The sequence below is a fragment of the Rhincodon typus genome, chromosome 2 (genome assembly GCF_021869965.1).
Source record: "Rhincodon typus isolate 14 chromosome 2, sRhiTyp1.1, whole genome shotgun sequence".
Taxonomy (NCBI): domain Eukaryota; kingdom Metazoa; phylum Chordata; class Chondrichthyes; order Orectolobiformes; family Rhincodontidae; genus Rhincodon; species Rhincodon typus.
This window is the reverse complement of record NC_063333.1, coordinates 62,543,845-62,568,159: the sequence shown is the minus strand read 5'-3', so window position 1 is coordinate 62,568,159 and position 24,315 is coordinate 62,543,845. Positions and strand designations below refer to the sequence as shown.

The following is a 24,315-nucleotide window of genomic DNA, read 5'->3' as shown; positions in this document are numbered from 1 at the left end:
CTGGAGAAAAAGTTTAGCCTGAGGCTGTGAATGATTTTGCAGGGCTTCCCAATGTGGATGCTGATATAGATTCGATGATTGAGTTGGCAAAACAAGTTGGAGGGGATGGATTTGAAGACTCTCACAGACGAAATAAAGGAGTATCCCCAGATTTCAAGAGAAACTCACAAAAGAATTGGTGGAATTAATTAAATCAAGGGAATGTCATAATGAGGAGAATAAGGAGGAGGCCAAAGTGGCTCAATTTACAGCTAATATGATGCCAGAACTAATAAAGGTAAGGTTGCCATACTCTTACTAGATCATAGGGCTTCTCACTCACTAAAGACATGATGATGAGTGATGGTTTAACCTGAGGTCACCACACCTCAGGCAAGGGGAGAGGGTGAGAAGGATAATCCTTCATGGTAACTACAGCTGATGTGGGATTTGAACCCACACTGTTGGCAACACACTATGTTGCAAACCAGTCATCCTGCCAACTGAGCTAACCACTTAAAAATATCAGCTGAAAATTGAAAGGTGGAGGCAACAGACTACAATAAAAATATGGAACTAAGTAAGTCTTTGCAGAGTGACAATGCTACTGTTCCTCGCCGAGAACCTTCCAAAATTCAAAAGACAAAGCAGTCAAAAGTAACATTGTTTTTATACTACTGCAACATTAACTTCAGCCACCTTGACTATTCCGTCCAGGTTCAAAAAAATTCACCAACTTTGCCAGAAGTAGGTGTGACAAATGTTATTTTTTAAAGTTACATTATTTTTCCAGCAGGACATCTTCATAGTTATTAAAAATGCTGTTTTATGCTTTATACTCTAGCATGCACTGTTCATTTAGTTTATTTTATAATAGCGGAAAGCTATCCAATTGACTCCCATTATGAAACATGTTCACTGTCAGTAAATTCACTGCTTGTGAGGTTTTTCAAGAACATAAGCCCCATCCCCTGGTCCCGCCCCCCTCTCCAATGGCATCTTTAATTTTCTTCCCAATTTACCCTTCCCTCTTCTCCATTCTTCTGACCTCCAAACTTCTACATCTGTACATTCCTTTCCTCCTCATCTCCATTTCCCTCTACATTTTTTCTACTCCTCCTGCCTTCTATCCTCTCCATTCCTCTTCTCTCTTTTTTCTCCCTTATCTTAGTTCAATTCTCTCATTGTCCTCTTACCTAGAAATACCCATTGGTCTTGATTCAATTGTTTGCAATACCAGAGAAAATCAAGTATTAAAGGTACATAAGCAAATCAGAATATATTGAAAAATAGTGACCTGTGGAAATCTCAGAGTGAAGCTCACTTGAATTATATAATTATTCAATGCACCTACAGTATTTATCAGTTACAAATAGCTGGAAGACTATCAGAAAGCACCTGAGACCAGAAGTCTAAACTATAGAATATTTATGAAGTTTAAAAAGACAATAACAAATTCATGAGAATTTGAAAAAAAATTCAAAAACTTACTGGTAGTATCTGGAAATGCCTGATCTTTTGTTGACAGTATAACGTTAGCACAAATGTCTTTGGGTTACTCTGACTATCTCTCAAAAGAAACAACCTGTAGATACAAAATCAAAATCATATCTACTTGTTAAAATGCTGCCCTGAAAGAAAAAGGGGTTACGTGGCAGAGGGTTTAGGTCTAAATAATGCATTCAGCACAGTACAAAGTTTTCTAGCAAGTGTAAAAATGCCCATATATTGGCAATAGCAAATGAACAGAAAATGCTGGAAATACTTAGCAAGTCAGATAGCATCTACGGAGAGAGGTTCCTCTTTTTGCAGATGCTGCTTGATGTCATTATTTATAGCATTTTCTATTCACTTTCCAACACCATAATATTTTGCCAATGTGTAAACACAGTGGCATAATTACCGCTTTAGAGAACTGTAGGTCAGTATGAAATGCAAGGTAAATCCACAATCATTCGTATGGCAGCCTGCATGTCAGAAGTGCAGTTCATCTTCTATTTTCTTGAGTCATCAACTACTGAAACTCAAGGCCGGATTTTACAGGAGTCTTGCAAGGAAAGACTTAACAGACTGGGTAAGTGAACTGAGTGAAACTTGAACTCTTCCATACCAGATCCTGAGACATGCAGAGAGGGGTGTACTGTTTAGGCATAGCATAAATCAGTAAAGATACAAATGCTGCCTCTCAAATGAGGTCACTGCTGGACCATTCAGCAGACCCCCAGAAATAAGATGAGCATACCGACACACCACTGAAATAAGCAACCATCAGATAATTAAGAGGGTATCAGTGTCAGCAGAACTGTCCCATGACACAGTATGAACATATAGAGAATAAATCCCCAACAGTCAAAATATTTGATGGCTTGGGGGACGAATTAGATGTATAGCATGCAGTTCAAAATAACGCCAACAACATAGGTTCGGTTCCAGGTTAGTTAGGCTTAGGACCTACCTCTATGAACGGGAAGGTAATTATAAACCACCAATGACAAAAACCATCAAGGTGAAGAATCAGCAGACAGCGAGCCAAGGAAGTGTCTTCAAGCAGAGCACACATAGTATACCATACCACAGGATGGCTTAGATCCATGACTTGTCTCTGGACCTGATAGAATACTCTAAAAATGTAACTTCATTTTTTAAAAGCAACGACCAATGTAGTATTTGCTGGGTTTTTCCATTGTTGCAGGTTGACACAATTCGAAGTGAATTGTAATTAGTCCTCCTTACTTCTTCTTCAGTTCTTCAAGACTGAGGAATGCTTTCTTCCACTCTGAAGTTATAGGTCCTAAACAATCCAATGTTAGATTTGTCAGAAGTGGGATATGTGGTGCTTGATGAGGTAAATGTGTGTGATGCTCAAATATTTGCACACTCCTTCCCTTGTATGCACTTAGCTTCTACCTGGGCACGTGGGGAGTACTTGAATTGGATGGCAACTTCGTGGATACTCTTCTCCAGTTTGAACAGTCTTGGCTAAGAGATACCCATAAGACAGTTCGGATGTTGCATATTGTCAAGGAGGCGTTGAGGACATCTTCAAGCATTTCCTCTGCCTTTCCAGTAATCACATGCCATGACGAAGCTCAGAACACAGTTTATTTTGGAAGATTCCCATCAGGCATGAGAACAATGCGACTACCCAACACAAAAGACTGACTGACATCAGTGCCATTATGCTGGGAGATGTTGATCTGAAAGAGTATATCGACATTCGAGCACCTATACTGCTATTAGATTTGCAAGATTTTGCAGAGGCACTTGTATTTCTTGAGGGGTTTGAGGTGTCTGCTCTACATTGTCCACAGCTCCAACATATACAAGAGGACAGGTAATGCTGCTGCCCTATTGACCATTAGCTTGGTACCAAGTTTGAGGTCTTTGAGGAACAGTGTTTGATGACAGAAGACCAAAGGTTGCATTGGTAAACTAAACGGAAGCTGACCACACTAAACTTCCTGTCAAACTCAGTTTCATTTTCTAACTTTAAAGTCTTATGGTCTTCTGCTGATGGCAGCCGGTTGGCCTCCTTGCCACCTTGTCCAAAGTAACTGCTATGTATCACACAAAATATGTGCAAGATGCAACAGGCAAGGATTTTGGAAATTTAGCTGGGCTAAACTGTGGGATACATCTGCTGAATTTGTTTCAACATGCCAAATGTATGATTCACAACTTGGAGACCAAAGTGGCAGCTGGACATGATGTTAAGGTGAGAGAATAAAAAGCCAGGGGCAGAACAGTGGGATAAATAAAAAATAAAGTTAAAGTAAAACAAGTAGTGCAATAGGAAATATTTTTCAAAACCAAAAGTGAACAAACCGGGTCCAAGAGAAAATGCAATAATCAGAATTCAGTACTTCCGGGGGAGACATTCTATCAATCCAGCATACACAACAGGTACTGTCTAGAACCGCCAGCATATTCCCAGAGTAAACTATGCCCATTTCGTATTTACTGCTATAAAATCATGCAAGAAGATTCATCTGGGGAGAAATAAATTCACGGCATTGTATAATTCTTAATAACAGGGCCTCCCAATTGTTCAATCAGTGACTGATTTCTTACACAGAAAATTGAACAATCCATCTTTGGAAGTCATTAAAGACAGAAAAATCAATGCAATATTTAGAGTAAAGTTTTTTTGAATAATTTACAATAGCTTGAGAATGCTTCAACAACTTCCTGAAATGTTTGCTGTAAGTACATGGACACGAGTTGTAGAATGGAGATGGTTTTGGACTACACAGCTGTAATTCATTGTCCAGGGTATTTCTCCTTACCCATCCACGGGTCCCTGTTTCTCAATCATACTATGAGCTTCTTTTCGAGAGATGCGGCCGTGAAACCATGGCTGAGTTCTGTGAATAGCTAGATAATGAAAGAAATTAGTGACATTGGTTTCAAGCTTTAAATTTTAACTGTCTGTTTCACTAATAATTAGATTAATAAAGAGAAATTTTCAATTTACATGCAACTTACTGTGACCGAATGTTGGGGGATGTAAAGGACTCGAACTACCCAAAGTGTTCATCCGTTGACTGCGTTTCTGCAAGCAAAAACATTTAAAGCAGTAGTTGCCTCATATCACTACAAATTGCTTTATTCTAAAATTTAAAAATTAACAGCACATTCTCATATATTTACAGGAGATAAGCCCTTGCAGCTGGCTAAAGAAAGTGGAATTAATCACGAAGGAAGCGAACATTTTTAAATTTGAGAGAAAGAACACAGAAAGAACATGGAACAGTACAGGCCCTTCAGCCCATGATGTTGTGCCAACCTATTATTCTACTAAGGAAGGTCATTGTTCCAAAGCAATGGGCTGGATTTCACATTCACAAATTTGGTGGGGTACCCCTGCAAGTGTAAAATAAGCCACAATGGTAATGTGTCAGCCGTATGTTGTCATCATGCCTGGCTCCTAAATTGTGGGAAATGACCAGGTGCTAAAAATGGGCATCATGCCTGTCATTTTGAAATCTCAGAGCACGTTAACAACACAGTCATCAGCAACTTTTGCTGCTTGATGTATTATCTGGACATCAGACATGAAAAAGGGGGTGTAATTCTATGGAAGCTATATTGAGATGGCATAAGAATGCTGGAAGAAGCTTGCCACTAGGACCATGCTTGAATATACCAGATGATGCTGTTGGGGAAGGTGGCAGCATCTGTATGGTTATTAGTGAATGACTCCTTAAAAAACTGTTCTTCACCTTAATTAAAACTATCAATTGAAAGTGAGTGTCTTTACAGCTCTCTTCATGACTGACTTCCTGTTCATAGCAAAATCCCTTTGCTGCACAATGTCCAGTCTAGAATATCGATTGGGCATTGAGCAGTGTTTCTGTTGCCACTGATTAGTCTTGTGACACTTGACTAGACATGCTAAGATAGCAAGAGAGTGGACCTGTCAGTTTCTGTTCCATCACCCTCACCCTATTGAAAAATGTTAAATCCAGTCGATTAACTCAGTTGCTCACTCAATATATATGTTGTCTGACCTGCTGAGTACTTCTAGGATTTTCTGTTTTTATACGAAGATCTATAGTTTGATCCTTGGCTACTAAATCTGAAGCATTTGCCAACTTTTGAATTAAGAGAAAAAATACCAGCTTGTTACACCTTTCCTGGGCCTTTACTGCTCACAACAAATTTCTGAGGCAACTTTATTGCTCAACACTGAAAACCTTCTTGCCCTCAAGAGTTTTCAACTTTTATTTCAACTCATCATATATTCTTTCTTCTGAGTTTTGTTTTGTTTGAGATTTCTGCCTTTTTATTCTACTACAATCTCTCCCTCCAAATAAACTTCCCTACTGGCAATTGGCAATGGGAACAGCAAGACAGAACAGACTCAATGGAGTGAATGGTCTACTTTTGATCTTACATTTTATGGTTCCTACTCTCCTCTGTCAAAAGTGTTCATTATTTCAGGATTGCCGTGACATGGAAAGATAACTCAGCTTCCCTTGAATGTGAATCGTGCCTCCTGCTCTTTGTGTCATCGGCAAAAATAACAATCAAATCATTAGTCCCTTCACTTACATAAATTGTAAAAGTTAAGGTCACAGCACTGATCCCTATGTCACACCACTCACTGCAACTTCCCAACCAGATCCATTTATGCCAATATGATACCCCTACATCATGATTCTTTTTCCACAATAAATTGTGGTATGACACTTTATCAGGTGTCTTTGGAAAAATGACTACTGTACATCCACCCTTTTATCACCTGTGTATGCTACTTCCTCAAACAACTCCAATAAATTGGTTAAACATGGATTTCCTTTCAAAAAACCTTGTTGCCTCTACCTGATTAACATGAACCTCCAAGTTCCCTGTTATAATGTCTTCAATTAATAGCTAACATCTTCCCTTTAACTGATGTTGGTCTAATTGGCCTGTAGTTTCCTGCTTTCTGACTTCCTTTTTGAATAAAGGAGTTACACTCATTAGTTACCAATAAAGTAGAACCTTTCTCAAATCAAGAGAATTTTGGAAAATTAGAACCAATGCATCTAATAGCTAACAATACTTTTGTGATAGCAGGATGAAGTCCACACATCTCAGCAACTTGCTCAATACCATTTCAAGTAATTTTCTTGAATCCCTCTTCTCTTCCATTTCCTGATTTACTCCTATTTTTAATCTTTATGTTAAGAAGACTGACGCAAAAAGCCTATCCAATTTATTTGCAATCTCCTTATTTTCAGTTCTTCATTCCCCAGACTCAATTTCTACAGGACCAATCCCTGCTTTGTTAACATTGTTTTCACAAACTCTTATCTGTTTTTAATATTTCAAGCTAGGTTTCTTTTGTGCTCTCTTTTTTCCTTACTTATTAACTTCTTTTGGTCATTTTTAGTTTTAATATTCTGTCCAGCCAGATATTACCTCTAACAAAATCAGAAATTACTGGAAAAACTCAGCAGTTCTGGCAAAATCTGTGGAGAGAAAGCAGAGTTAACATTTCAGGTCCACTGACCCTTCTTCAATATCCTGGTACTGGACCCAAAACGTTAATTCTACTTTCTCTCCACAGCTGCTGCCAGATTTGCTGGGTTTTCCCAGCAATTTGTGATTTTGTTTCTGATCACCAGCATCCACAATTCTTTATTTTTTTTATTTAGATATTATCTCTAATTTCTTTTAGTTAATCGTGGATAGTGGTCCTCCCCTTGGTATTTTTCTTTCTCACTGGAAAGTATATGGGATTCACAGCTCCAATTCATCTTTATTCTGTTGTGTTTCACTGTTTGCTCAACAGCCAATTTTGGATAATCCATACTTTTCCCCAGCTAAATATGGGGAAGGCTGAAGTCAAAAGCTTTCATACTATGCAGAAACTCTGCATTTGTGCCTCTGACTTTGTACCCTCCCTAATCACTGTTTCAGGCTGAATTAGACTCATCTTAACTTTACCACTATATTCAACACCATGCTGAAAGTTTCAGCTGTATCATCTCCATCATGAGAACACTTTAACTGCACCTCAAGCAGCACCCCACCCGGCTTTACATCAGTCCTTTTCCCTTTTAACTCTTGCTCAAGCTTTTGTCACCTCCTTTATTATTCCACTGCTTTCTTAATTGGTTTTCCATTGCTTGGCTTCGATAAACCTCAACACATCCAAAACCTTACTTTCTGCATCTTATCCCAATATTCAATGACCTACAGTGAATCCAGCACAATGTTTGAAATTTATAATAATTAGGATCTAAATCCTTCTTTAACCTCTACTAGCCCTACAAATCTCCTATCCCAACCAAACAAGTGCCATCATATTTCAACCTCTTGTCATTCCCCTCTCCTTTTCCTCCGCCATTCATTACAATGCTTCCAGCTGTACAGGACTAGAAAAAGGCTGAAGAAATGTCTTTACCCTCCATGTATGACCTTCTTCCATGGCTGCGTTTTGGGCCTCTGCAGGATTTTCAATGACCCGACCTGTGTGTCCAGAGAAGTCCATAGCTACCAAGGAATTTTCAGATATGCTTCTCTGAAAGAAAGGATGACAGAAACAGAATAACATTTGTGATATACATGATTCACTGAATACCTCAAGTATTAATGAAAATATGATTAAATTGAAACTTTCAAAAATATATGCCAGTGAAAAAGATTAAAAATTCAAGAGAGGACAGAATAGCATCAAAATGTCTTGAAGAGAGATGACGACCTACCACAGGTGTAGAGAAATGGGATAATAATGTTTTTCTTTGTTGAGGAATCCGATAGTTCTGGTATAATAGGATGCCATACTACAGAAAAGAAACAAATGCTAACTTTAAACAGCAACAATAAATTTTACAAAGAGAAAACTTAGGTAACAGTGACTACATATCTAATTCCTAACTGAGAGATTTAATTAAATTTAGATTTACCTCCAGTGCGAGTCTCAATGGATTTTAAATTGCTATTGGCATTAGTGCTCGTGCCAAATGGAGGCGTACAGATCATGATATCAATCAAATGCTAATTTGATGTCAGTGTTACCTGTTTGAAGGTCAAGCTAATGGCCTCCCTTCATCCTGCACAACTGGACAAATAATCAACAGCAAGAAGCATCCCCACCACTGCTGCTTAAATGGATCATTAACTACATACAGGTGAGTTACTTGTAAATCTAAGAGGACTATTGGTGAGATTGTGAAGGTACGTGGCACTTGCAACAGTTCTTCAAAGTTATGTAAACAATGTGTAGTGTGGCAATGTTGAAGGACTTGATCCTGACTTCTGGATATCTCAGCTGCTCTCAAACATGGGTGCAGTGGGAGCCATTACTTCTGGAATATTGAATGACTGGGCGAATGACCAGAGTACAAGTAGAGAACACAAGTGACATGGATTCTTAAAAGCAGACTGTGTCCATCCAAAATATTCGAGGAATTTTCAGAATTCCAGTAAGTGTGCGAAACATCTGCATTTCAGTCAAGATGTCTTCATTGAAATCTGCAACTTTCTGTGGCCTCAATAACTGCATCAGAGCAGGGTGAGAATGATATTGTCAGTTGTTGTATATATGACATTAACCATGAACCTTTGTCAGTCAGCTCCTTTCAATCTGGAGGTGGAGATATTTGCACCAACTCTCAGTTTGCCATGCACTTCAGAAAAGTTAGTAATGCCCTGTTTTCAAACACAGTAGATTACATTTCATGCTTAACTTATCAGAGAACAACATCTGATGAAGGGCAACTGGACTCAACACTTTAATTGTTTTTCTCTCCAGATGCTTCCAGATCTGTTGAGTTTCTCCAGCATTTTTTATTTATGTGATAGAGTGCAGAAATGGCTTCATTTTGACTTTCAGACTTTCCCAAATTATCAGATGCATTGATTGCATGCACAGCCATTTGTGAATGTCCCGTACCAATCAAGATGCGCCACATCCAATTAGGAATTCATTGCCTCAACATCCATCTAGTGTACAACCAGGCACAAAGTATCCAGATCAATTTTAGTAACCTGGCAGAAGTCCCAATGCTTTGATTCCACACAATCCATGGTGTCATCTGCAAATGAGCTACCATGCCAAACTCAGGGGCATGGCAATAAGGTTTATCCACTGACTACACCATGTACGCAAAACCAGCACAATTACTGTGAAAGCCATGCAGTATCCAAAAGGAGGATACCAAGTGGTCTACTGCATGACATACAACTTCATCATCATAAGGATGCAGCCCTTGCCACCAACTAACTGGCAAGCAGCTGATGAGAACGAAGACAAAGGGAGAAATAAACCAGAAAGCCAAATTTTAGCTTGGTTGTCCTTGAACATCTCATCCAACTTGATACAAGTGTATGCAACTTAAGAACCCTATTCACCAACAGTACCATTATGATATCAGTGAATACAACCCCAATCCCTCAATTGTCCCAGGCCATACCCTTCCTCTGTAACTGACCATCTGGTTATCTGCTTAGCCACAATTCAAAAACAAAGTAAATATACCAAAACAAATAATGCCACAATGTACACAAATGCTAATTATCACTTTTGCGCATATCCTTAGTGGCAGTCCTTCTTGTACCTGTCTTGGTGCTCCTATGCAGTGTTAAACTGGTGACTTAAACGTGGCTAATGGAAGACTTTCAGTTCAGGTAATGGAAGACTTTCAGTTCAGGAAACTAAAGATGGTCTTGGAAGATGTTTCAAGCATCTGTGTACCTAGAAATTCTAAGACCAGACTTGGCAATACACGCAACAGCTAGTTGACAGATAACAACAAAGGCTCTAGGCAGAGTGACAATATTAAGTATAGGCCTGCTAGAAAGGGCAACAGATTCATCTTCCATAGAGCTACTGCTGTTCCCTTAGAAGAGAGTTCACTGTTGGTGAGATTACTGGGCTGGTATGATACCTCTGATGCTCCTCTGAACACTGGTACCTATGGCAGTAGTCTGTGCTTAGATGGCACAGTGGAGTTTTAGCATGCATCACAGAAGGCTGACTTTGCACGACCAAAGTCTTAACTTTAACTATCATTGAAACACTGGTATATTGAGCGGTTTCTGTTACGATACAATTTTTGAGGTACTAAAGTAGGAGAGCACAATGGTAGAAAGCACGATGGTCAGGAAGGGACTGCTGTGGTGGGAAGCAAGAGGTGCATGAAATCTTCTATAGTTTCAGTCCTGTGCCCAGCCACAGTCTTAATCAGGGTCACTCAAATGAAGGTTAGGACATATATATCTGCATGTCCATTGCAGGTCAAGCACTGCTACTTCTGGTTGTGTATCACCTTGCCCTGCAAGACAGGAAAGTGGTTTACTAACTGTGGTGTAATTTGACAGCTGATGTAGCTGCTTTGATTGTGCAGTTGTAAGTGTGCCCAGGTTGTAAATTACACAGTGACAGCAAGGGTGTGGTTGTTTCTTTTAAAATTTATTTGTGAGATATAGGCATCCCTGGTTGCCTTATAGAAGGTAGTGGTGAGCTGCTTTCTTGAACTGCTAGAGTCCACCTGCTGTGGGTTGACCCACAAGACTATTAGGGAGGGATTTCCAGGATATTGACCCAGTGACAGTGAAAGAACAGTGACATATTTCCAAGTCAGGATGGTGAGTGGCTTGGAGCGGAACTTGAAGGTAGTGGTGTTTCCACGTATCTGCTGCCCTTGTTCTTCTAGATGGAAGTAGTCGTGGATTTGGCAGTGCTAAGGATCTTTGGTGAATTTCTGCAGTGCATCTTGTAGATAATACACACTGCTACTATAGAGCACCAGTGGTGGAAGGAGTGGATGTAGTGCCAATCAAGTGGGCTGCTTTGTCCTGGATGGTGTCAAGCCTCTTGACTACTGTTGGAACTGCACCCCTCCACGCAAACGGGGAGTATTCCAACACACTCCTGACTTGTGCCTTGTGCCTTGCAGATGATCAACAGGCTTTGGGGAGTCACAAGGTGAGTTACTCACTACAGTATTCCTAGCCTCTGACCTGCTCTTGTAGCCACTGTGTTTATGTGGCAAATTCAGCTGAGTTTCTGGTCAATGGTAAGCCCAAGGATGCTGAGAGTGGGGAATTCAGTAATAGTAACACCATTGAATTAAGGGCTGATGATTAGATTGTCTCTTATTGGTGAAGGTCATAGTCTGGCATTTGTGTGGTATGAATGTTACTTGCCACCTGATAGCCTGAGCTTGGATATTATCCAGATCTTGAGATAACACAGTGTGGAGCTGGAGGAACACAGCAGGTCAAGCAGCATCAGAGAAACAGGAAAGATGACGTTTTGGGTCAGGGCCCTTCTTCAGAAATTTTTGAATTTTGGATTTAGATGTCTGAAGGGTCACGACCCAAAACGTCAGCTTTCCAGCTTCTCTGATGCTGCTTGACCTGCCATGTTCCTCCAGCTCCACATTGTGTTGTCTCTGGCTCCAGCATCTGCAGTTCTTGCTATCTCCGATTATCCAGATTTTGTTGCATTTGAACGTGGCTGCTTTAAATATCTGAAAAGACATGAATGGTGCTGAACATTCCCACTTCTGACCATATAATGGAGGGAATGTCATTGATTGAAGCAGCTGACAATGGTTGGGCCTAGGACACTACCCTGAGGAACTCCTGCAGAGATGACTGACCTCCAACAACCACAAACATCTTATGTGCCAGGTATGACTCTAACCAGCAAAGAGTTTGTCCCCTAATACCTACTGATTCCAGTTTTGCTAGGGGTCCTTCAGGCTGCACTCGGTCAAATGCTGCCTTGATATCAAGGACTGTCACTCACACCTCACCTCTGGTGTTCAGTTCTTTTGTCCATGTTTGAACCATGCCTGTAATAAACCAAGGAGCTGCGTGCCGCTGATGGAGCCCAAACTGGGCATTATTGAGCAGGTTATTGCTGAATAGGTGCTAATTGATAGCACTGTGGATGACAACTTCCATCAATTTACTGATGACTGAGAGTAGAATGATGGAGCGTTAATTGGCTGAATTGGGTTTGTCTGGACTTTTATGACTGGACACACCTGGGAAATCTTCCACATTAGCGGGTAGATGCCAGTGTTGCAACTGTACTGGAACAGCTTGGCTAGCGGTACTGAAAATTCCCCTTCAGCCTTATCTTTTGCACTGATGTGCTGGCCCCTCCATCATTGAGGATGGCGAGCACAAGTCTTCAGTACTTTTGCCAGAATGTTGTCAGGACCCATAACCTTTGCAGTATCCAGTGTCTCCTGATATCACATGGAGTGAATCAAATTGGCTGAAGTAGAATTACTGGTATCTGTAATGCTGGGGACCACTGGAGGGGGCTGAGATAAATCATCTACTTGGCACATTTGGCTGAAGATTGCTGCGAGTGCTTCAGCCTTATTTTTTGCACTGATGTGCTGGGCCCTTCCATCATTGAAGATGGGGATATTTGTACAGCCTCTGCCTTCATTAAGTTTTTAATGGTCCACCACCATTCACACGTGAACGTGGCACAACTGCAAACCTTAGTTCTGATCCGTTGGTTAGGGGATCGCTTAGCTCTGTCTATCACTTGCTGCTTATGCTGTTTGACATACAGGTAGTCCCATTTGGTAGCTTCACTGGGTTGACACCTATTTTACACGTATGCCCAGTACTCCTCCTGTCATGCCGTCCTGCACTCTCCATTGAACTAGGGCTGATCCCTTGGCTTGATGGTTGAGTGATGGTTATGTTGGACCATGAAGTTGCAGATTGTGTTGCAGTATAATTCTACTGCTGTTGATAGTCCACAGCACCTCATGGATGCCCTATCCTGAGTTGCTAGATTTGTTTGAGGTCTGTCCCCTTTAGCACAGTGATAGTGCCACACAACACGATGGAAGGTATTCTCAATGTGAAGTCGGGACTTCGTCTCCACAAAGACTGCACAGTGGTCACTCTTACAGATGCTTCTGCAGCCAGCATTTGATTTGATTTATTGAAGTCACATGTACAGTGAAAAACTTTGTTTTGCAAGCAATACAGGCAGATTATAGCAAACAAGGACATACAGATCACAGGGTGCTTAGACAGAGCAAGGCATACAAACAGATTGATAAGGATGAAGTCAAGTATGTTTTTCCCTTTTGTTGGTTCCCTCACCATCTGCTGCAGACCCAGTCTAGCACCTATGTCCCTTAGGCCCTAACCAGCTCAATCAGTAGTACTGCTGCCAAGCACTCTTGGCAGCAGACATTCAATTCCAGCAACCAGAGTACATTTTTGTGCCCTTGCCATCCTCAGTGTTGTTTCTCTGAGACTTTGTAGTGACTGATACAACTGAGTGGCTATCTAGGCCAATTCAGAAGCAACTCAGTCAACCACATTACTTTGGGTGTGAAGTTACAAGTAGGCCAGACCAAGTAAGGATGGCAGATTTCCTTCTCTGAAGGACATTAGTGAACCAAACAGGTTTTTCTGATATTGACACTGGTTTCAAAGTCATCAGTAGATTCTGAATTCCAGATATTTTTACCGAATTCAAATTTGACCATCTGCCATGGCGGGATCTGAACCCAGGTATGCAGAACATGAGCTGAGTTTCTGGATTAATAGTTGATGATAATATCACTAGGCCATCCTCTTTACTGTGGTGAAGTTAGTAATACATGTGGTGGGATCTGGCACTTGAAGGTACATTCACTGACCTTGACCATTCATGTAAGGACACTGAACTTTGTATGGCACTGCATCCAGGACCTTAGGATGTGAATCCTAGCATTGGACATTATGACTGGATGGTACAGAGTTTGTCTGGAGGTTCTCCTATTGCCCGTAGGCCGAGCATAGCTGCTCTTCTTCTCTGCCCCGTCTTGACCAAGGCTACCAAGTGCAGTGATGAAAAATCTTGGAGCCTGCTTCCTTTCATCTACTGTCATTATTCTGTCCTCACCAGTTCAGAATCGCTGTTAGAATTAACTTCCTGGACTTGTTCAAGCCACAATGCACTTGAAGTGATATAGGTTGGTTTTAACAGACACTGGCCTCTCATGATTTGGGATCCCCTGTTAGGAGCACTTAGCCACTCAAAGGTGTGACTGGCACAAGCTACATTATGTGTGGCACAAGCTACATTATGTATACTGGAATCATTTTAATTAGCAGGCAGTGCAAAATAGACGTGCAGTCTGCATCAGAAGCAATGGCTACAGGTTAATTCCACATCACCTCTTTTTGGGAGATATCACATTTAAGCCACAAAGAAAAATGTCAAATTAGCAAGATGCAACGAAGTTTTGTGATGTCATTAAGCACAGTAGAAGACTAGTAAAATAGAAAGAATTTAGAAGAAACAAACAAAACATTTTGATAAGGTTATGGAAATTACATTATTGACTATTTACAATTACAAGAGAATACCTTGAGTAGTCGAAAGGCTGTCATCCAGCATGTTCTGCTCTGTTCATCTTCTGCACAGAATAATCGAAGGTCCTTTGTTTCATTCCTCATTTTTATGGGCTGGGTTGGATAAGGAAACAGCAGTCATACGTAATATTACTTCTGACAGAATATGATATTTCCCCCGTGAAACTGTAAAGCAGTTTTCATTGCTCAAATCAAATTTATAGACTAATTGCAACTCTTCTAAAAATTGGTTTAAATACAACAGCTTATACACTGAATTTAAAGTATCTGATAAGCAAAGCAACTTTCTAAACAAAATGGCAAGAGAAACAAAAATGCAAGTTGCTGTAAAAGCTCAGCAGGTCTGGTAGCATCTGTGAAGAAAAATCAGAGTTAACATTTTGGGACCTGAACGTTAACTCTGATGTTTCTTTACTATGCTGCCAGACTTGCTGAGTTTTTCCAGCAACTTCTGTTTTTGTTCCTGATTTACAGCATCCGCAGTTCATTCGGTTTTTAAAATAGCAAGAGGAATTCGGTGAGAAGAACAATTTAGTGCAGTGTGAAAGAAGAACTTATTTGCTGTAAAACAAAGGGCAATCGTAAATTATAGATAAATAATTAGATCTAAAGAGATTTCTCTTTTAAGGAAATTGAGACCCGTAATCTGGAACTTCTGTGACTCTTGGTAATTTCAAGATGCTTGAGGTATACTGGATACGTGTGCTAGAGGTGCCACCAGTTGAATGAATTTGATTTGATTTGTTTTCCGAGTTGCAGGAGCAGTTGGAGTCAGTATGTGCCATATGCAAGGTTGAGAATTTCCTGAAATGAATGCTCCAAGATTTGCTTACTGCACAGCTACCGAACAGTAAAGTGAGACAGCTTAGCAAGAGGTAGGCAACAGAGGAATCCCCTGGGATTGCGGCACACAAAAAATGTTTTTTAATGGTAAATACTAATGAGGCTGATGAACACCTTGGCAGGGTGCAGTCCAATGTAAACCCATTGCGCATGTTGGCAAAGCAGTAGAAAAGGAATGGTCACAGAGAATTTCATTTCTGAAATGTTGTCTCCTTGAACCATTGTGAGGTCATGGAACATAATATGAATGATGAAGGCAGTTGATGTTTCACAGTTGTACAATGTGGGAGCTCATGGATGCCCATGTGATTCACGACAACTACATCTGCAGTAATTATCTGTGGTCTGATGTTCAGTTCAGATTACTTGAGCTGGAGGCCAAGCTTTGAACTTCAATATCAAGGAGGGGGAATATTATCTGGCTACTTTATTCCAGAAGGCGATCTGAGGTGAACATTTAATGATTTGGTCCACAATGACAGGAGTTGGCGGTCAATCATCTCATCTCCAGGACATCTCTGCAGGAGTTCCTCAGGGTAGTATCCTTGGCCCAACCATCTTCAGCTGCTTCATCAATGACCTTCCCTCCATCATAAGATCAGAAGTGGGGATATTCGACGATGATTGCACAATGTTCGGTACCGTTTGAGACTCCTCAGATACTGAAGCAGTCCATATTCACATGCAATAAGATCTGGACAACATCCAGGTTTGGGCTGACAAGTGGCAAGTGACATTCACGCCACACAAATGTGCATGAGGCAGAATATGGTGATCAAAAATGCAGAAGAAGAGGAGCCTCAACACTTATAACTGTCAACATTTAAAGTTCTTAGAACTTATTGGGATGAAAGTGCAGGGCTATAAGGAGGATAAGCAGTTTGACTACAACATCATGATGTGGGGAACCATTTAAGTGGTGGTAGTAAATAGAAATGTAGTGGTAGTGAGGGACAGTATAGTCAAGGGGAATAGTCACAGTTCTCTGCAGCTAATGAGAGTACAATTACATGAGTCAATTGCCTGCATAGCCAGTGTTTGAAAATTAATGCTCTGGCTGGAGAGGATCTAGTTGGAGTGGACCACTTAGTTCCAACAACATAGGTAGGACACAAAAAAAAATTGTTTGGGGATTGTGAGCAGCTACAAGGGGAAATTGAGAGTCAGAACCACAAATATCTGGATTACCAGCTAAATCACAAGAAATTATTGTGGGGTCAAAATGATTAGACAGATGAATGCATGACCCAAAGAATGGTGTGGAGAAAATAAGTTTTGAAACTACTAGGAAAAGGTCCTTGGGAAAATATTAGAACTAAAGACAGATACTCATCCTGAATTTGATCACATGCATTTTGTTTTATTCATTCATGGGACATGGATGGCATTGCACTCTAGCGACTTAGAAGTTCAACAGCAGACAAAGTAAATGCATAACTCTAAATCCCTAGATTTTGGAAGTACTTCTGTACATTGGAAAATAGCTATTGTAAAACCTATTCAATCAGTAGGGAGACAGGGTCGAAGCACCCAGTCTTGCTGATGTCACAACAATATGTAAGACAGCAAGTTGTCAAGGGGAGACAGAAGGTCTAAAAAGAATATAGACGGTTGTGATTCGGCGAAAGATTTGGCAGATGGAGCATAATGTGGCAAAATGTGTATTGGCCCACTTTGGCAGGAAGAATACAAAAGCTGAAAAAAGAGATTAAAGAACTGGGAGGTAGAGGAATATGAATACCCTGGTAGAAGAATCACAAGACATTGGTACGCAGGTGCCGCAAGTTATTAGGAAGACGAATTGAATCTTGTGTGCTTATTGTGAAGTTGTAAGGGAAGTGGTATTTAAAAATCTCAGAGTTGCTGCAGCTATATATGGCCTGAGTTGAATGTGCTCAGTGTTGGTTTCCTTACTTAAGAAAATATATAATTGCACTGGAAGCAGTATGGAGATTCATGAATGGGGAAGGGGATATCCTATGAGGAAACATTGAACAGGTTGAGCCTAAATGGACTGGAGTTAGAAGAATGAAAGATAATATAATCGAAACATTTAAGACAGTCATATTTCATACAGCATGGGAACAGACCTTTCGGTCCAACTCATCCACGTTGACCAGACATTCCAATCTGACCTCATCCCATTTGGCTCATATCCCTGTAAACCCTCCCTATTCATATACCCATTCAGATGCCTTTTAAATGTTGAAATTGGACCCACTTCCACCACTTCCTCTGGCAGCTCATTCCATACACGCATCTGCCTCTGCGCGGAAAAGTTACTGCTCAAGTCCTTTCTAAATCGTTCCCTTCTCACCCATCCTAGGTAAAAGATCTCGGCTATCCACCTTATCTATGTCCGTCATGGTTTTATAAACCTTTATAAGGTCACCCCCTCAGTTTCCAACTGTTCCCAACTTACCTAGCTCCAGGGGAAAAAAAAACGTCCTAGCCTATTCAGCCTCTCCCTATAACTCAAACCTTCCAATCCCAGGAACATCCTTGTAAATCTTTTCTGCATCCTCTCAAGTTTAACAACATCATTTAACTGTTGTTATGGCCTCACCAACATCCTGTACAACCTAAATATGATTTCCCAATTCCTACATTCAAAGGTCTGAGCAATGAAGGTAAGCGTGCTAAACACCTTCTTAACCACCCTGTCTACATGTAATGCAAATTTCAAAGAATTATGCTAGGTCTCTCAGTTCTACAACATTACACAGGACCCTACCATTAATTGTATAAGTCCTGCCCTTGTTTGTTTTACCAAAGTACAAAATGTTGCATTTCTCCAAATTAACCTCCATCTGCCATTCCTCAGCCCATTGACCTAATTGATTATGATCTCTTTGTAATCTTGGATAACCTTCACTGTCTATTATATACCACCAGTTTTGATGTGATCTGCAAACTTACTAACCATGTCTCCCAAATTCTCATCCAGATTGTTCATATAGGTTGCAAATAGTATTGAAGATTTGTGCTCCAGAATTTGCCGCTCCCCTAGCCAAGCTGTTCCAGTACAGTTACAACACTGGTATCTACCCGACAATGTGGAAAATTGCCCAAGTATGTCCTGTACACAAAAAGCAGGACAAATCCAACCTGGCCAGTTACCACTCCATCAGTCTACTCTCGATCATCAGTAAAGTGATGGAAGGTGTCATCAACAGTGCTATCAAGCAGCATCTGCTCAGAAATAACCTGCTCAGTGATGCCCAGTTTGGGTTCCACTGGGGCCACTCAGTTCCCGATCTCATTACAGCCTTGGTTCAAACATGGACAAAACAGCTGAATTCCAGAGGTGAGGTGAGACTGACAGTCCTTGATATCAAGGCTGCATTCAACAGAGTGTGGCATCAAGGAGCCCTAGCAGAACTGGAATCAATGGGTATCAGGGGCAAACTATTGAGCAGTTGGAGTCATACCTGACACATAGGAAGATGGTTGTGGTTGTTGGCGGTCAATCATCTCATCTTCAGGACATCTCTGCAGGAGTTCCTCAGGGTAGTATCCTTAGCCCAACCATCTTCAGCTGCTTCCAGATTCGGGCTGACAAGTGGCAAGTGACATTCACGCCACACAAATGCCAGGCTATGACCATCACAAATAAGAGACAATCTAACCACCACTCCTTGACATTCAATGGTGTTACCAGCACTGAATCCCCCACTATCAACATCCTGGGGGTTACCATTGACCAGAAACTCAACTGGACTCACCACATTAACACAGTGGCTACAAGAGCAGGTCAGAAGCTAGGAATACTGCGGCGAGTAACTCACCTCCTGACTCCTCAAAGCCTGTCTGCCATCTATAGGGCACAAGTCAGGAGCAGGATGGAATACTCCCCACTTGCCTGGATGAGTGCAGCCCCAACAACGCTCAAGAAGCCTGACACCATCCAGGACAAAGCAGCCCGCTTGATTGGCACCACATCCACAAGCATTCACTCCCTCAACCACAGACTCTCAGTAGCAGCAGTTGTACTATCCACAAGATACACTGCAGAAATTCACCAAAGATCCTCCTTCCAAACCCACAACCACTTCCATCTAGGAGGACAAGGGCATCAGACATATGGGAACACCACCACCTCCAAGTTCCCCTCCAAGTCACTCACCATCCTGACTTGGAAATATATCGTTGTTCCTTCACTGTCACTGGGGTCAAAATCCTGGAGTTCCCTCCCTAATAGCATTGGAGCTCACCACCACCTACTCAAGGGTAACTAGGGATGGGCAAGCAGTGCTGGCCAGCCAGCGATCCCCATATCCCACAAATGAATAGAAAAAAAAAGGTATTTAATAGAGAATGAAATATGATCCATTGTGGCATAAAGGATAGGGGAAAAACAACAAAGTAGCTGGTCTAATTGTAAACAGTGTGCAAAGACCGAAGTGTCTGGGTGTTCATGTTAGATGATCTTTGAAGTCAGAAGAGTATTATGAGACCGTCATTGGCAAAACATGCTTCTTCCATCCTTCCTAAAATGCGGTAACCAAAAAATACTCCAGTTGAAGCTAAACAATGTTTGGTAAGGCTCTTATTTTTTTTCTTTTGTACTCTTGAATGCCTGTTCATAAAGCAGAGATTCTGTATACTTTATTTATCGCTTTCTCAGCACTCTTTGCTGGCTTCAATGATTTGTACATATTTTGTTTCAGACTCACTCTCATCATTCTTCCTACTTAAGTGAACCATTTCCCACTTTTCCACAGTAAACCTCAGCTGTTGTGTATCAGTCCATTCTGTCAGACTACATCCTTATGAAGTTAATGCTCCTCAGTTCATAATACTTCCATGCTTTATATGATACTTGTGATATGTATGATGTTTTATACCATCAATAAAGTTTGAAATTATGGTCTTCACACTTAGAATCATAGAATCCCGACAGTGTGGAAACAAGCCACTTGGCCCACTGAGTCCACACTGACCCTCCAACGACGGTCACATGCAGACCCACTCCCCTACCCTATCCCTCTAACCCTGCATGTCCCACGGCTAATTCACCTAACCGACACATCCCTGAGAATGTGGGAGGAAGACGGCATAGACACCCATGTAGACACGTGCAAACGCCACACAGTCACCAAGGGTGGAACTGAACCTGGGTCCCTGGCACTGTGAGGCTGCAGTGCTAACCACTAAGCCAGCATGCCGCCCTCTTGATCATTAATGCAGATTAAACAAACAAAGTGGTTCCAACACCAGCTTGAGTTCCCCAGTATCCAATTTCTTCCAGTCTGAAAAAACTGTTCACCACTACCATGTTCCTATCAGTTAAGCACAATTGTATCCATGCTGCAAGCGTCCCTTTTAGTCTATAGTCTTTAACTGTGCTGAGAAGACTTCTGTTGCACTTTGTTAAATGTTTTTTGAAATCAATATATGCTCCATCACCTGCATTACCTTCATTAACTTTCTCTACTATCACATCAAAAAATTTAATCCAGTAAAACTTGATTTGTCTATATAAATTTGTGCTAGCTTTTCTTAATTATTCTACTTGGACAAATGTTAGACCATTAATTGCGTCCCAATTTATCACATATAAACCTTTTCCTACCAGTGAGGTTAAACTGACTGATCAGTGGTTGATGGGCTTATCTTTATACTACTTCCTGTATAAAGATGCAACATCTGCAGTTCTCCAGTTCTCTTGCATGGTAGCACAGCGGTTAGCACTGCTGCCTCACGGCGCCAGGACCTGGGTTCGATTCCACCCTCGGGCGACTGTCTGTGTGGAGTTTGCACATTCTCCCCGTGTCTGTGTGGGTTTCCTTCGGGTGCTTCAGTTTCCTCCCACAGTCCAAAGATGTACAGGCTAGGTAGATTGACCATACTAAATTGCCTGTAGTGTTCAGGGATGTGTAGATTAGGTGGGTTATTAGAGGGGTGGGTCTGGGTGGGATGCTCTGAGGGTCGGTGTGGACTTGTTGGGCCGTAGGGCCTGTTTCCATACTGTAGGGATTCTATGATCCATGACCCCTGAATTACTAGAGGACAAGATGACAATACCAGTGTCTCAACAATTTCCACCTGACTTGTGTCTTCTGATGCACCCAATCCAGTCCTGGTGAACAACTTTAAGGAAAAATGGTTCCTCTAATAACTGCACTTTATCAATTTTTAGCCTACCGTCAAAAACTACTTCCTCCTTCATTATGATTTGAGCAGCATCTTTTTCCTTGGTAAAGACAGATGAAAAGTATTAATTGAATACTTCAGCCATACCCATTGTCTTCACATAAATAACATTTAAGGTCCCTAATCAGCCAACTACTTTTAACCACAATTTAACAACTTAAAAGTCTACAGCAGATTTTAGGATTTCCTTTATATTGACTGTCACCATCTTCTCACATTATCTCCTTATTTCTCTTATTCAAGGGTTTGAGGCTCAAGAAGATGAGACAGAGGATGAATGACATCATGGAGAGACAGGATAATAAGGATGACAATTTTAATATTGAGGCATTGCTTGATTAGGAGCCAATGTAGGTCAGTGAGCAAGGGTGATTGATTAATTGGACTTGTTGCAAATAAGGATGAGAGCCTACAGAGAGTAAAATATGGAAGTCAGCAGTGCATTGAATTAATCAAGTCCAGAAGTATCAAGGGTATGGATGACAGCAAATGTGTTAAGGCTGAGACAGAGACAAGCAATAGTACCCTGGTGGAAACTGGCAATATTAGTGATGGCGTGGTCACATGGTCAGACGTCTATCTTAGATCAAATATAATAACGAGCTTCCAAATAGACCTGTTTAGTTTCAGGCAGCTGTCGGGGAGAGGAATGGAGTCAGCAGCTATGGGAATGAGTTTTGTGTGGATAAGCTTTTTGAATTGAATTGAATAGAATAGAACAGAAATGGAAAATAAGAAAATGGCAGAGGAATTCAACAGGTATTTTTCCAGTATTCATTACAGACGAAATAAGCAAAATGCCAGAAACAGCAACAAATCCGGAAATAGGAGGAACTCAGAAAAATCATAATCACCAGGGAAGTTGTACAGAGCAATTTGTTGGAGCTGATGGACTTTATTGAAGGTCTTAAAAGAAATGGCTGGTGAGGTAATGACGAATTGATTTTAATTTTCTCAAAACTTCCTTAATTCAGGGATAGTCCCACGAGATTGTAAGATAGCAAGCATTTATTTTAAAAGGCGAGGGCAACAGAAAGCAGGAAACTATAGGCTAGTTCACTTTTATCTGTCAGAGAGAAATGATATAAATTATTATTAAAAGATTTATAATTGGGCACTTGGATAAGTTCAAGGCAATCAAGCACAGTCAACATGGCTTTATGAATGGGGAAAATATGTTTGATCAAACAAGTGGCAAGCTGTGGACAAAGGAAAACTGGTGGATGCACTGTGCTTAGATTCCCAATGGCATCTGACAAGGTGCCACATCGAAGGCTATAGTGGAAAATAAAAGCTCATAGCGTAGAAAATAACATGCTAGTTGGCTAACAGGATGCAGAGAGTAATCATGGATCTTTTTAAAGTGGTGTGCAACGTAGATTGGTGTTAGGACCCGGACAGTTTACAACTTATATAAATGACTTAGGTGAAGGGCAAGGTATGGTTGCCAAATTTGCTGATGAGACAAAGTAATTTGTGAGGAGGACACAGGAAGTCTATGAAAAGACACAGATAGTTTAAACTGGTGGGCAAAAGTGTGCCAAATGGAATATGATGTGGGAAAACATGAAATTGTCCATTTTGGCAGGAAAAATTTTTTAAGAAGTATATTATCCAAATAACACGAGAATTTGAAGTTCTGAGATGTAGAGGGGTCCGGGTATACTCAGGCAGGAATCGCAAAAGGTCAGCATGCCGGTCCAATAAATAATAAGGGAAGTTAATAGAGTGCTATAATTTATCACGAGGGCAACTGTATACAAGTAGGGAGATTATGCGTCAGTTATATTGGGCACTTGGAGACCGCATCTGACCCCAACCTTGTACAATATTAGCTACCTTAGTTAAGGACGGATGTAAACATGGTGGAAGTCATTCAATAAAGGTTTACTAGAACTAATACTTGAAATAGGGATGGGTTGACTTAGGAGGAAAGGTTGGTCAGGCTAGATGTAAATCAGCTACAGTGCAGAAGTGCAAGGGGCAGCTTAATTGAAACATGTAAGATTCTGAGGGCGTCTTGATAGGGTAGATATGGAGACGATGTTATAGGAGAATACAGAATGAGATATCACTATTTAAAAATCAGGGGTTACCCATTTAAAGTAGCGATCAAGGGACATTTTTCTCTCAGAGAGTTCTAAGTCTTTGGAACTTTGTGGCTAAAAAGGTAGAAGCTGAGTTGTTAAATATTTTAAATTTATTGAGGAAGATAGATTCTTGTTAAGGGGGTGAAAGGTTATCAAGACAGTGGGGAATGTGGCTGTGAGGTTACAATCTGATCATGATCATATCGAATGGTAGAGGAGGTTCAAGGGCTGAACGGATGACTCTTGCATCTGATTCATATGTTTGTATGTTAACAAAATTGTTCATTCCATAGTTGCACTCACTGAAGCAAGGTTTAAAAAAAAGTCAGAATATTATATGTCACATTGACAATGAAGTGAATATTTCGTTGAGACTACTTGTGGAATGTTTAGTCCGGTGTTCAAG

General features: G+C 40.8%; 1 protein-coding gene across 7 annotated transcripts in view; it reads right to left on the bottom strand.

Moving 5' to 3' along the window:
* Positions 1-24,315, bottom strand: part of LOC109911645 (growth factor receptor-bound protein 10) — a 166,647-nt gene that overhangs the window by 3,656 nt on the left and 138,676 nt on the right. For 6 of the 7 annotated variants that reach the window (XM_020510997.2, XM_048607765.1, XM_020510998.2 and 3 more), the window contains 6 exons: positions 14,815-14,913; positions 8,175-8,252; positions 7,874-7,990; positions 4,465-4,531; positions 4,266-4,353; positions 1,471-1,564 (listed from right to left, as the gene is read on the bottom strand). In XM_020510997.2, coding sequence (XP_020366586.1) covers positions 1,471-1,564; positions 4,266-4,353; positions 4,465-4,531; positions 7,874-7,990; positions 8,175-8,252; positions 14,815-14,913 — 543 coding nt within the window. Of the gene's footprint in view, positions 1-1,470; positions 1,565-4,265; positions 4,354-4,453; positions 4,532-7,873; positions 7,991-8,174; positions 8,253-14,814; positions 14,914-24,315 lie in introns of those variants that run through there. The other variant, XM_048607771.1, reaches the window with a different exon arrangement.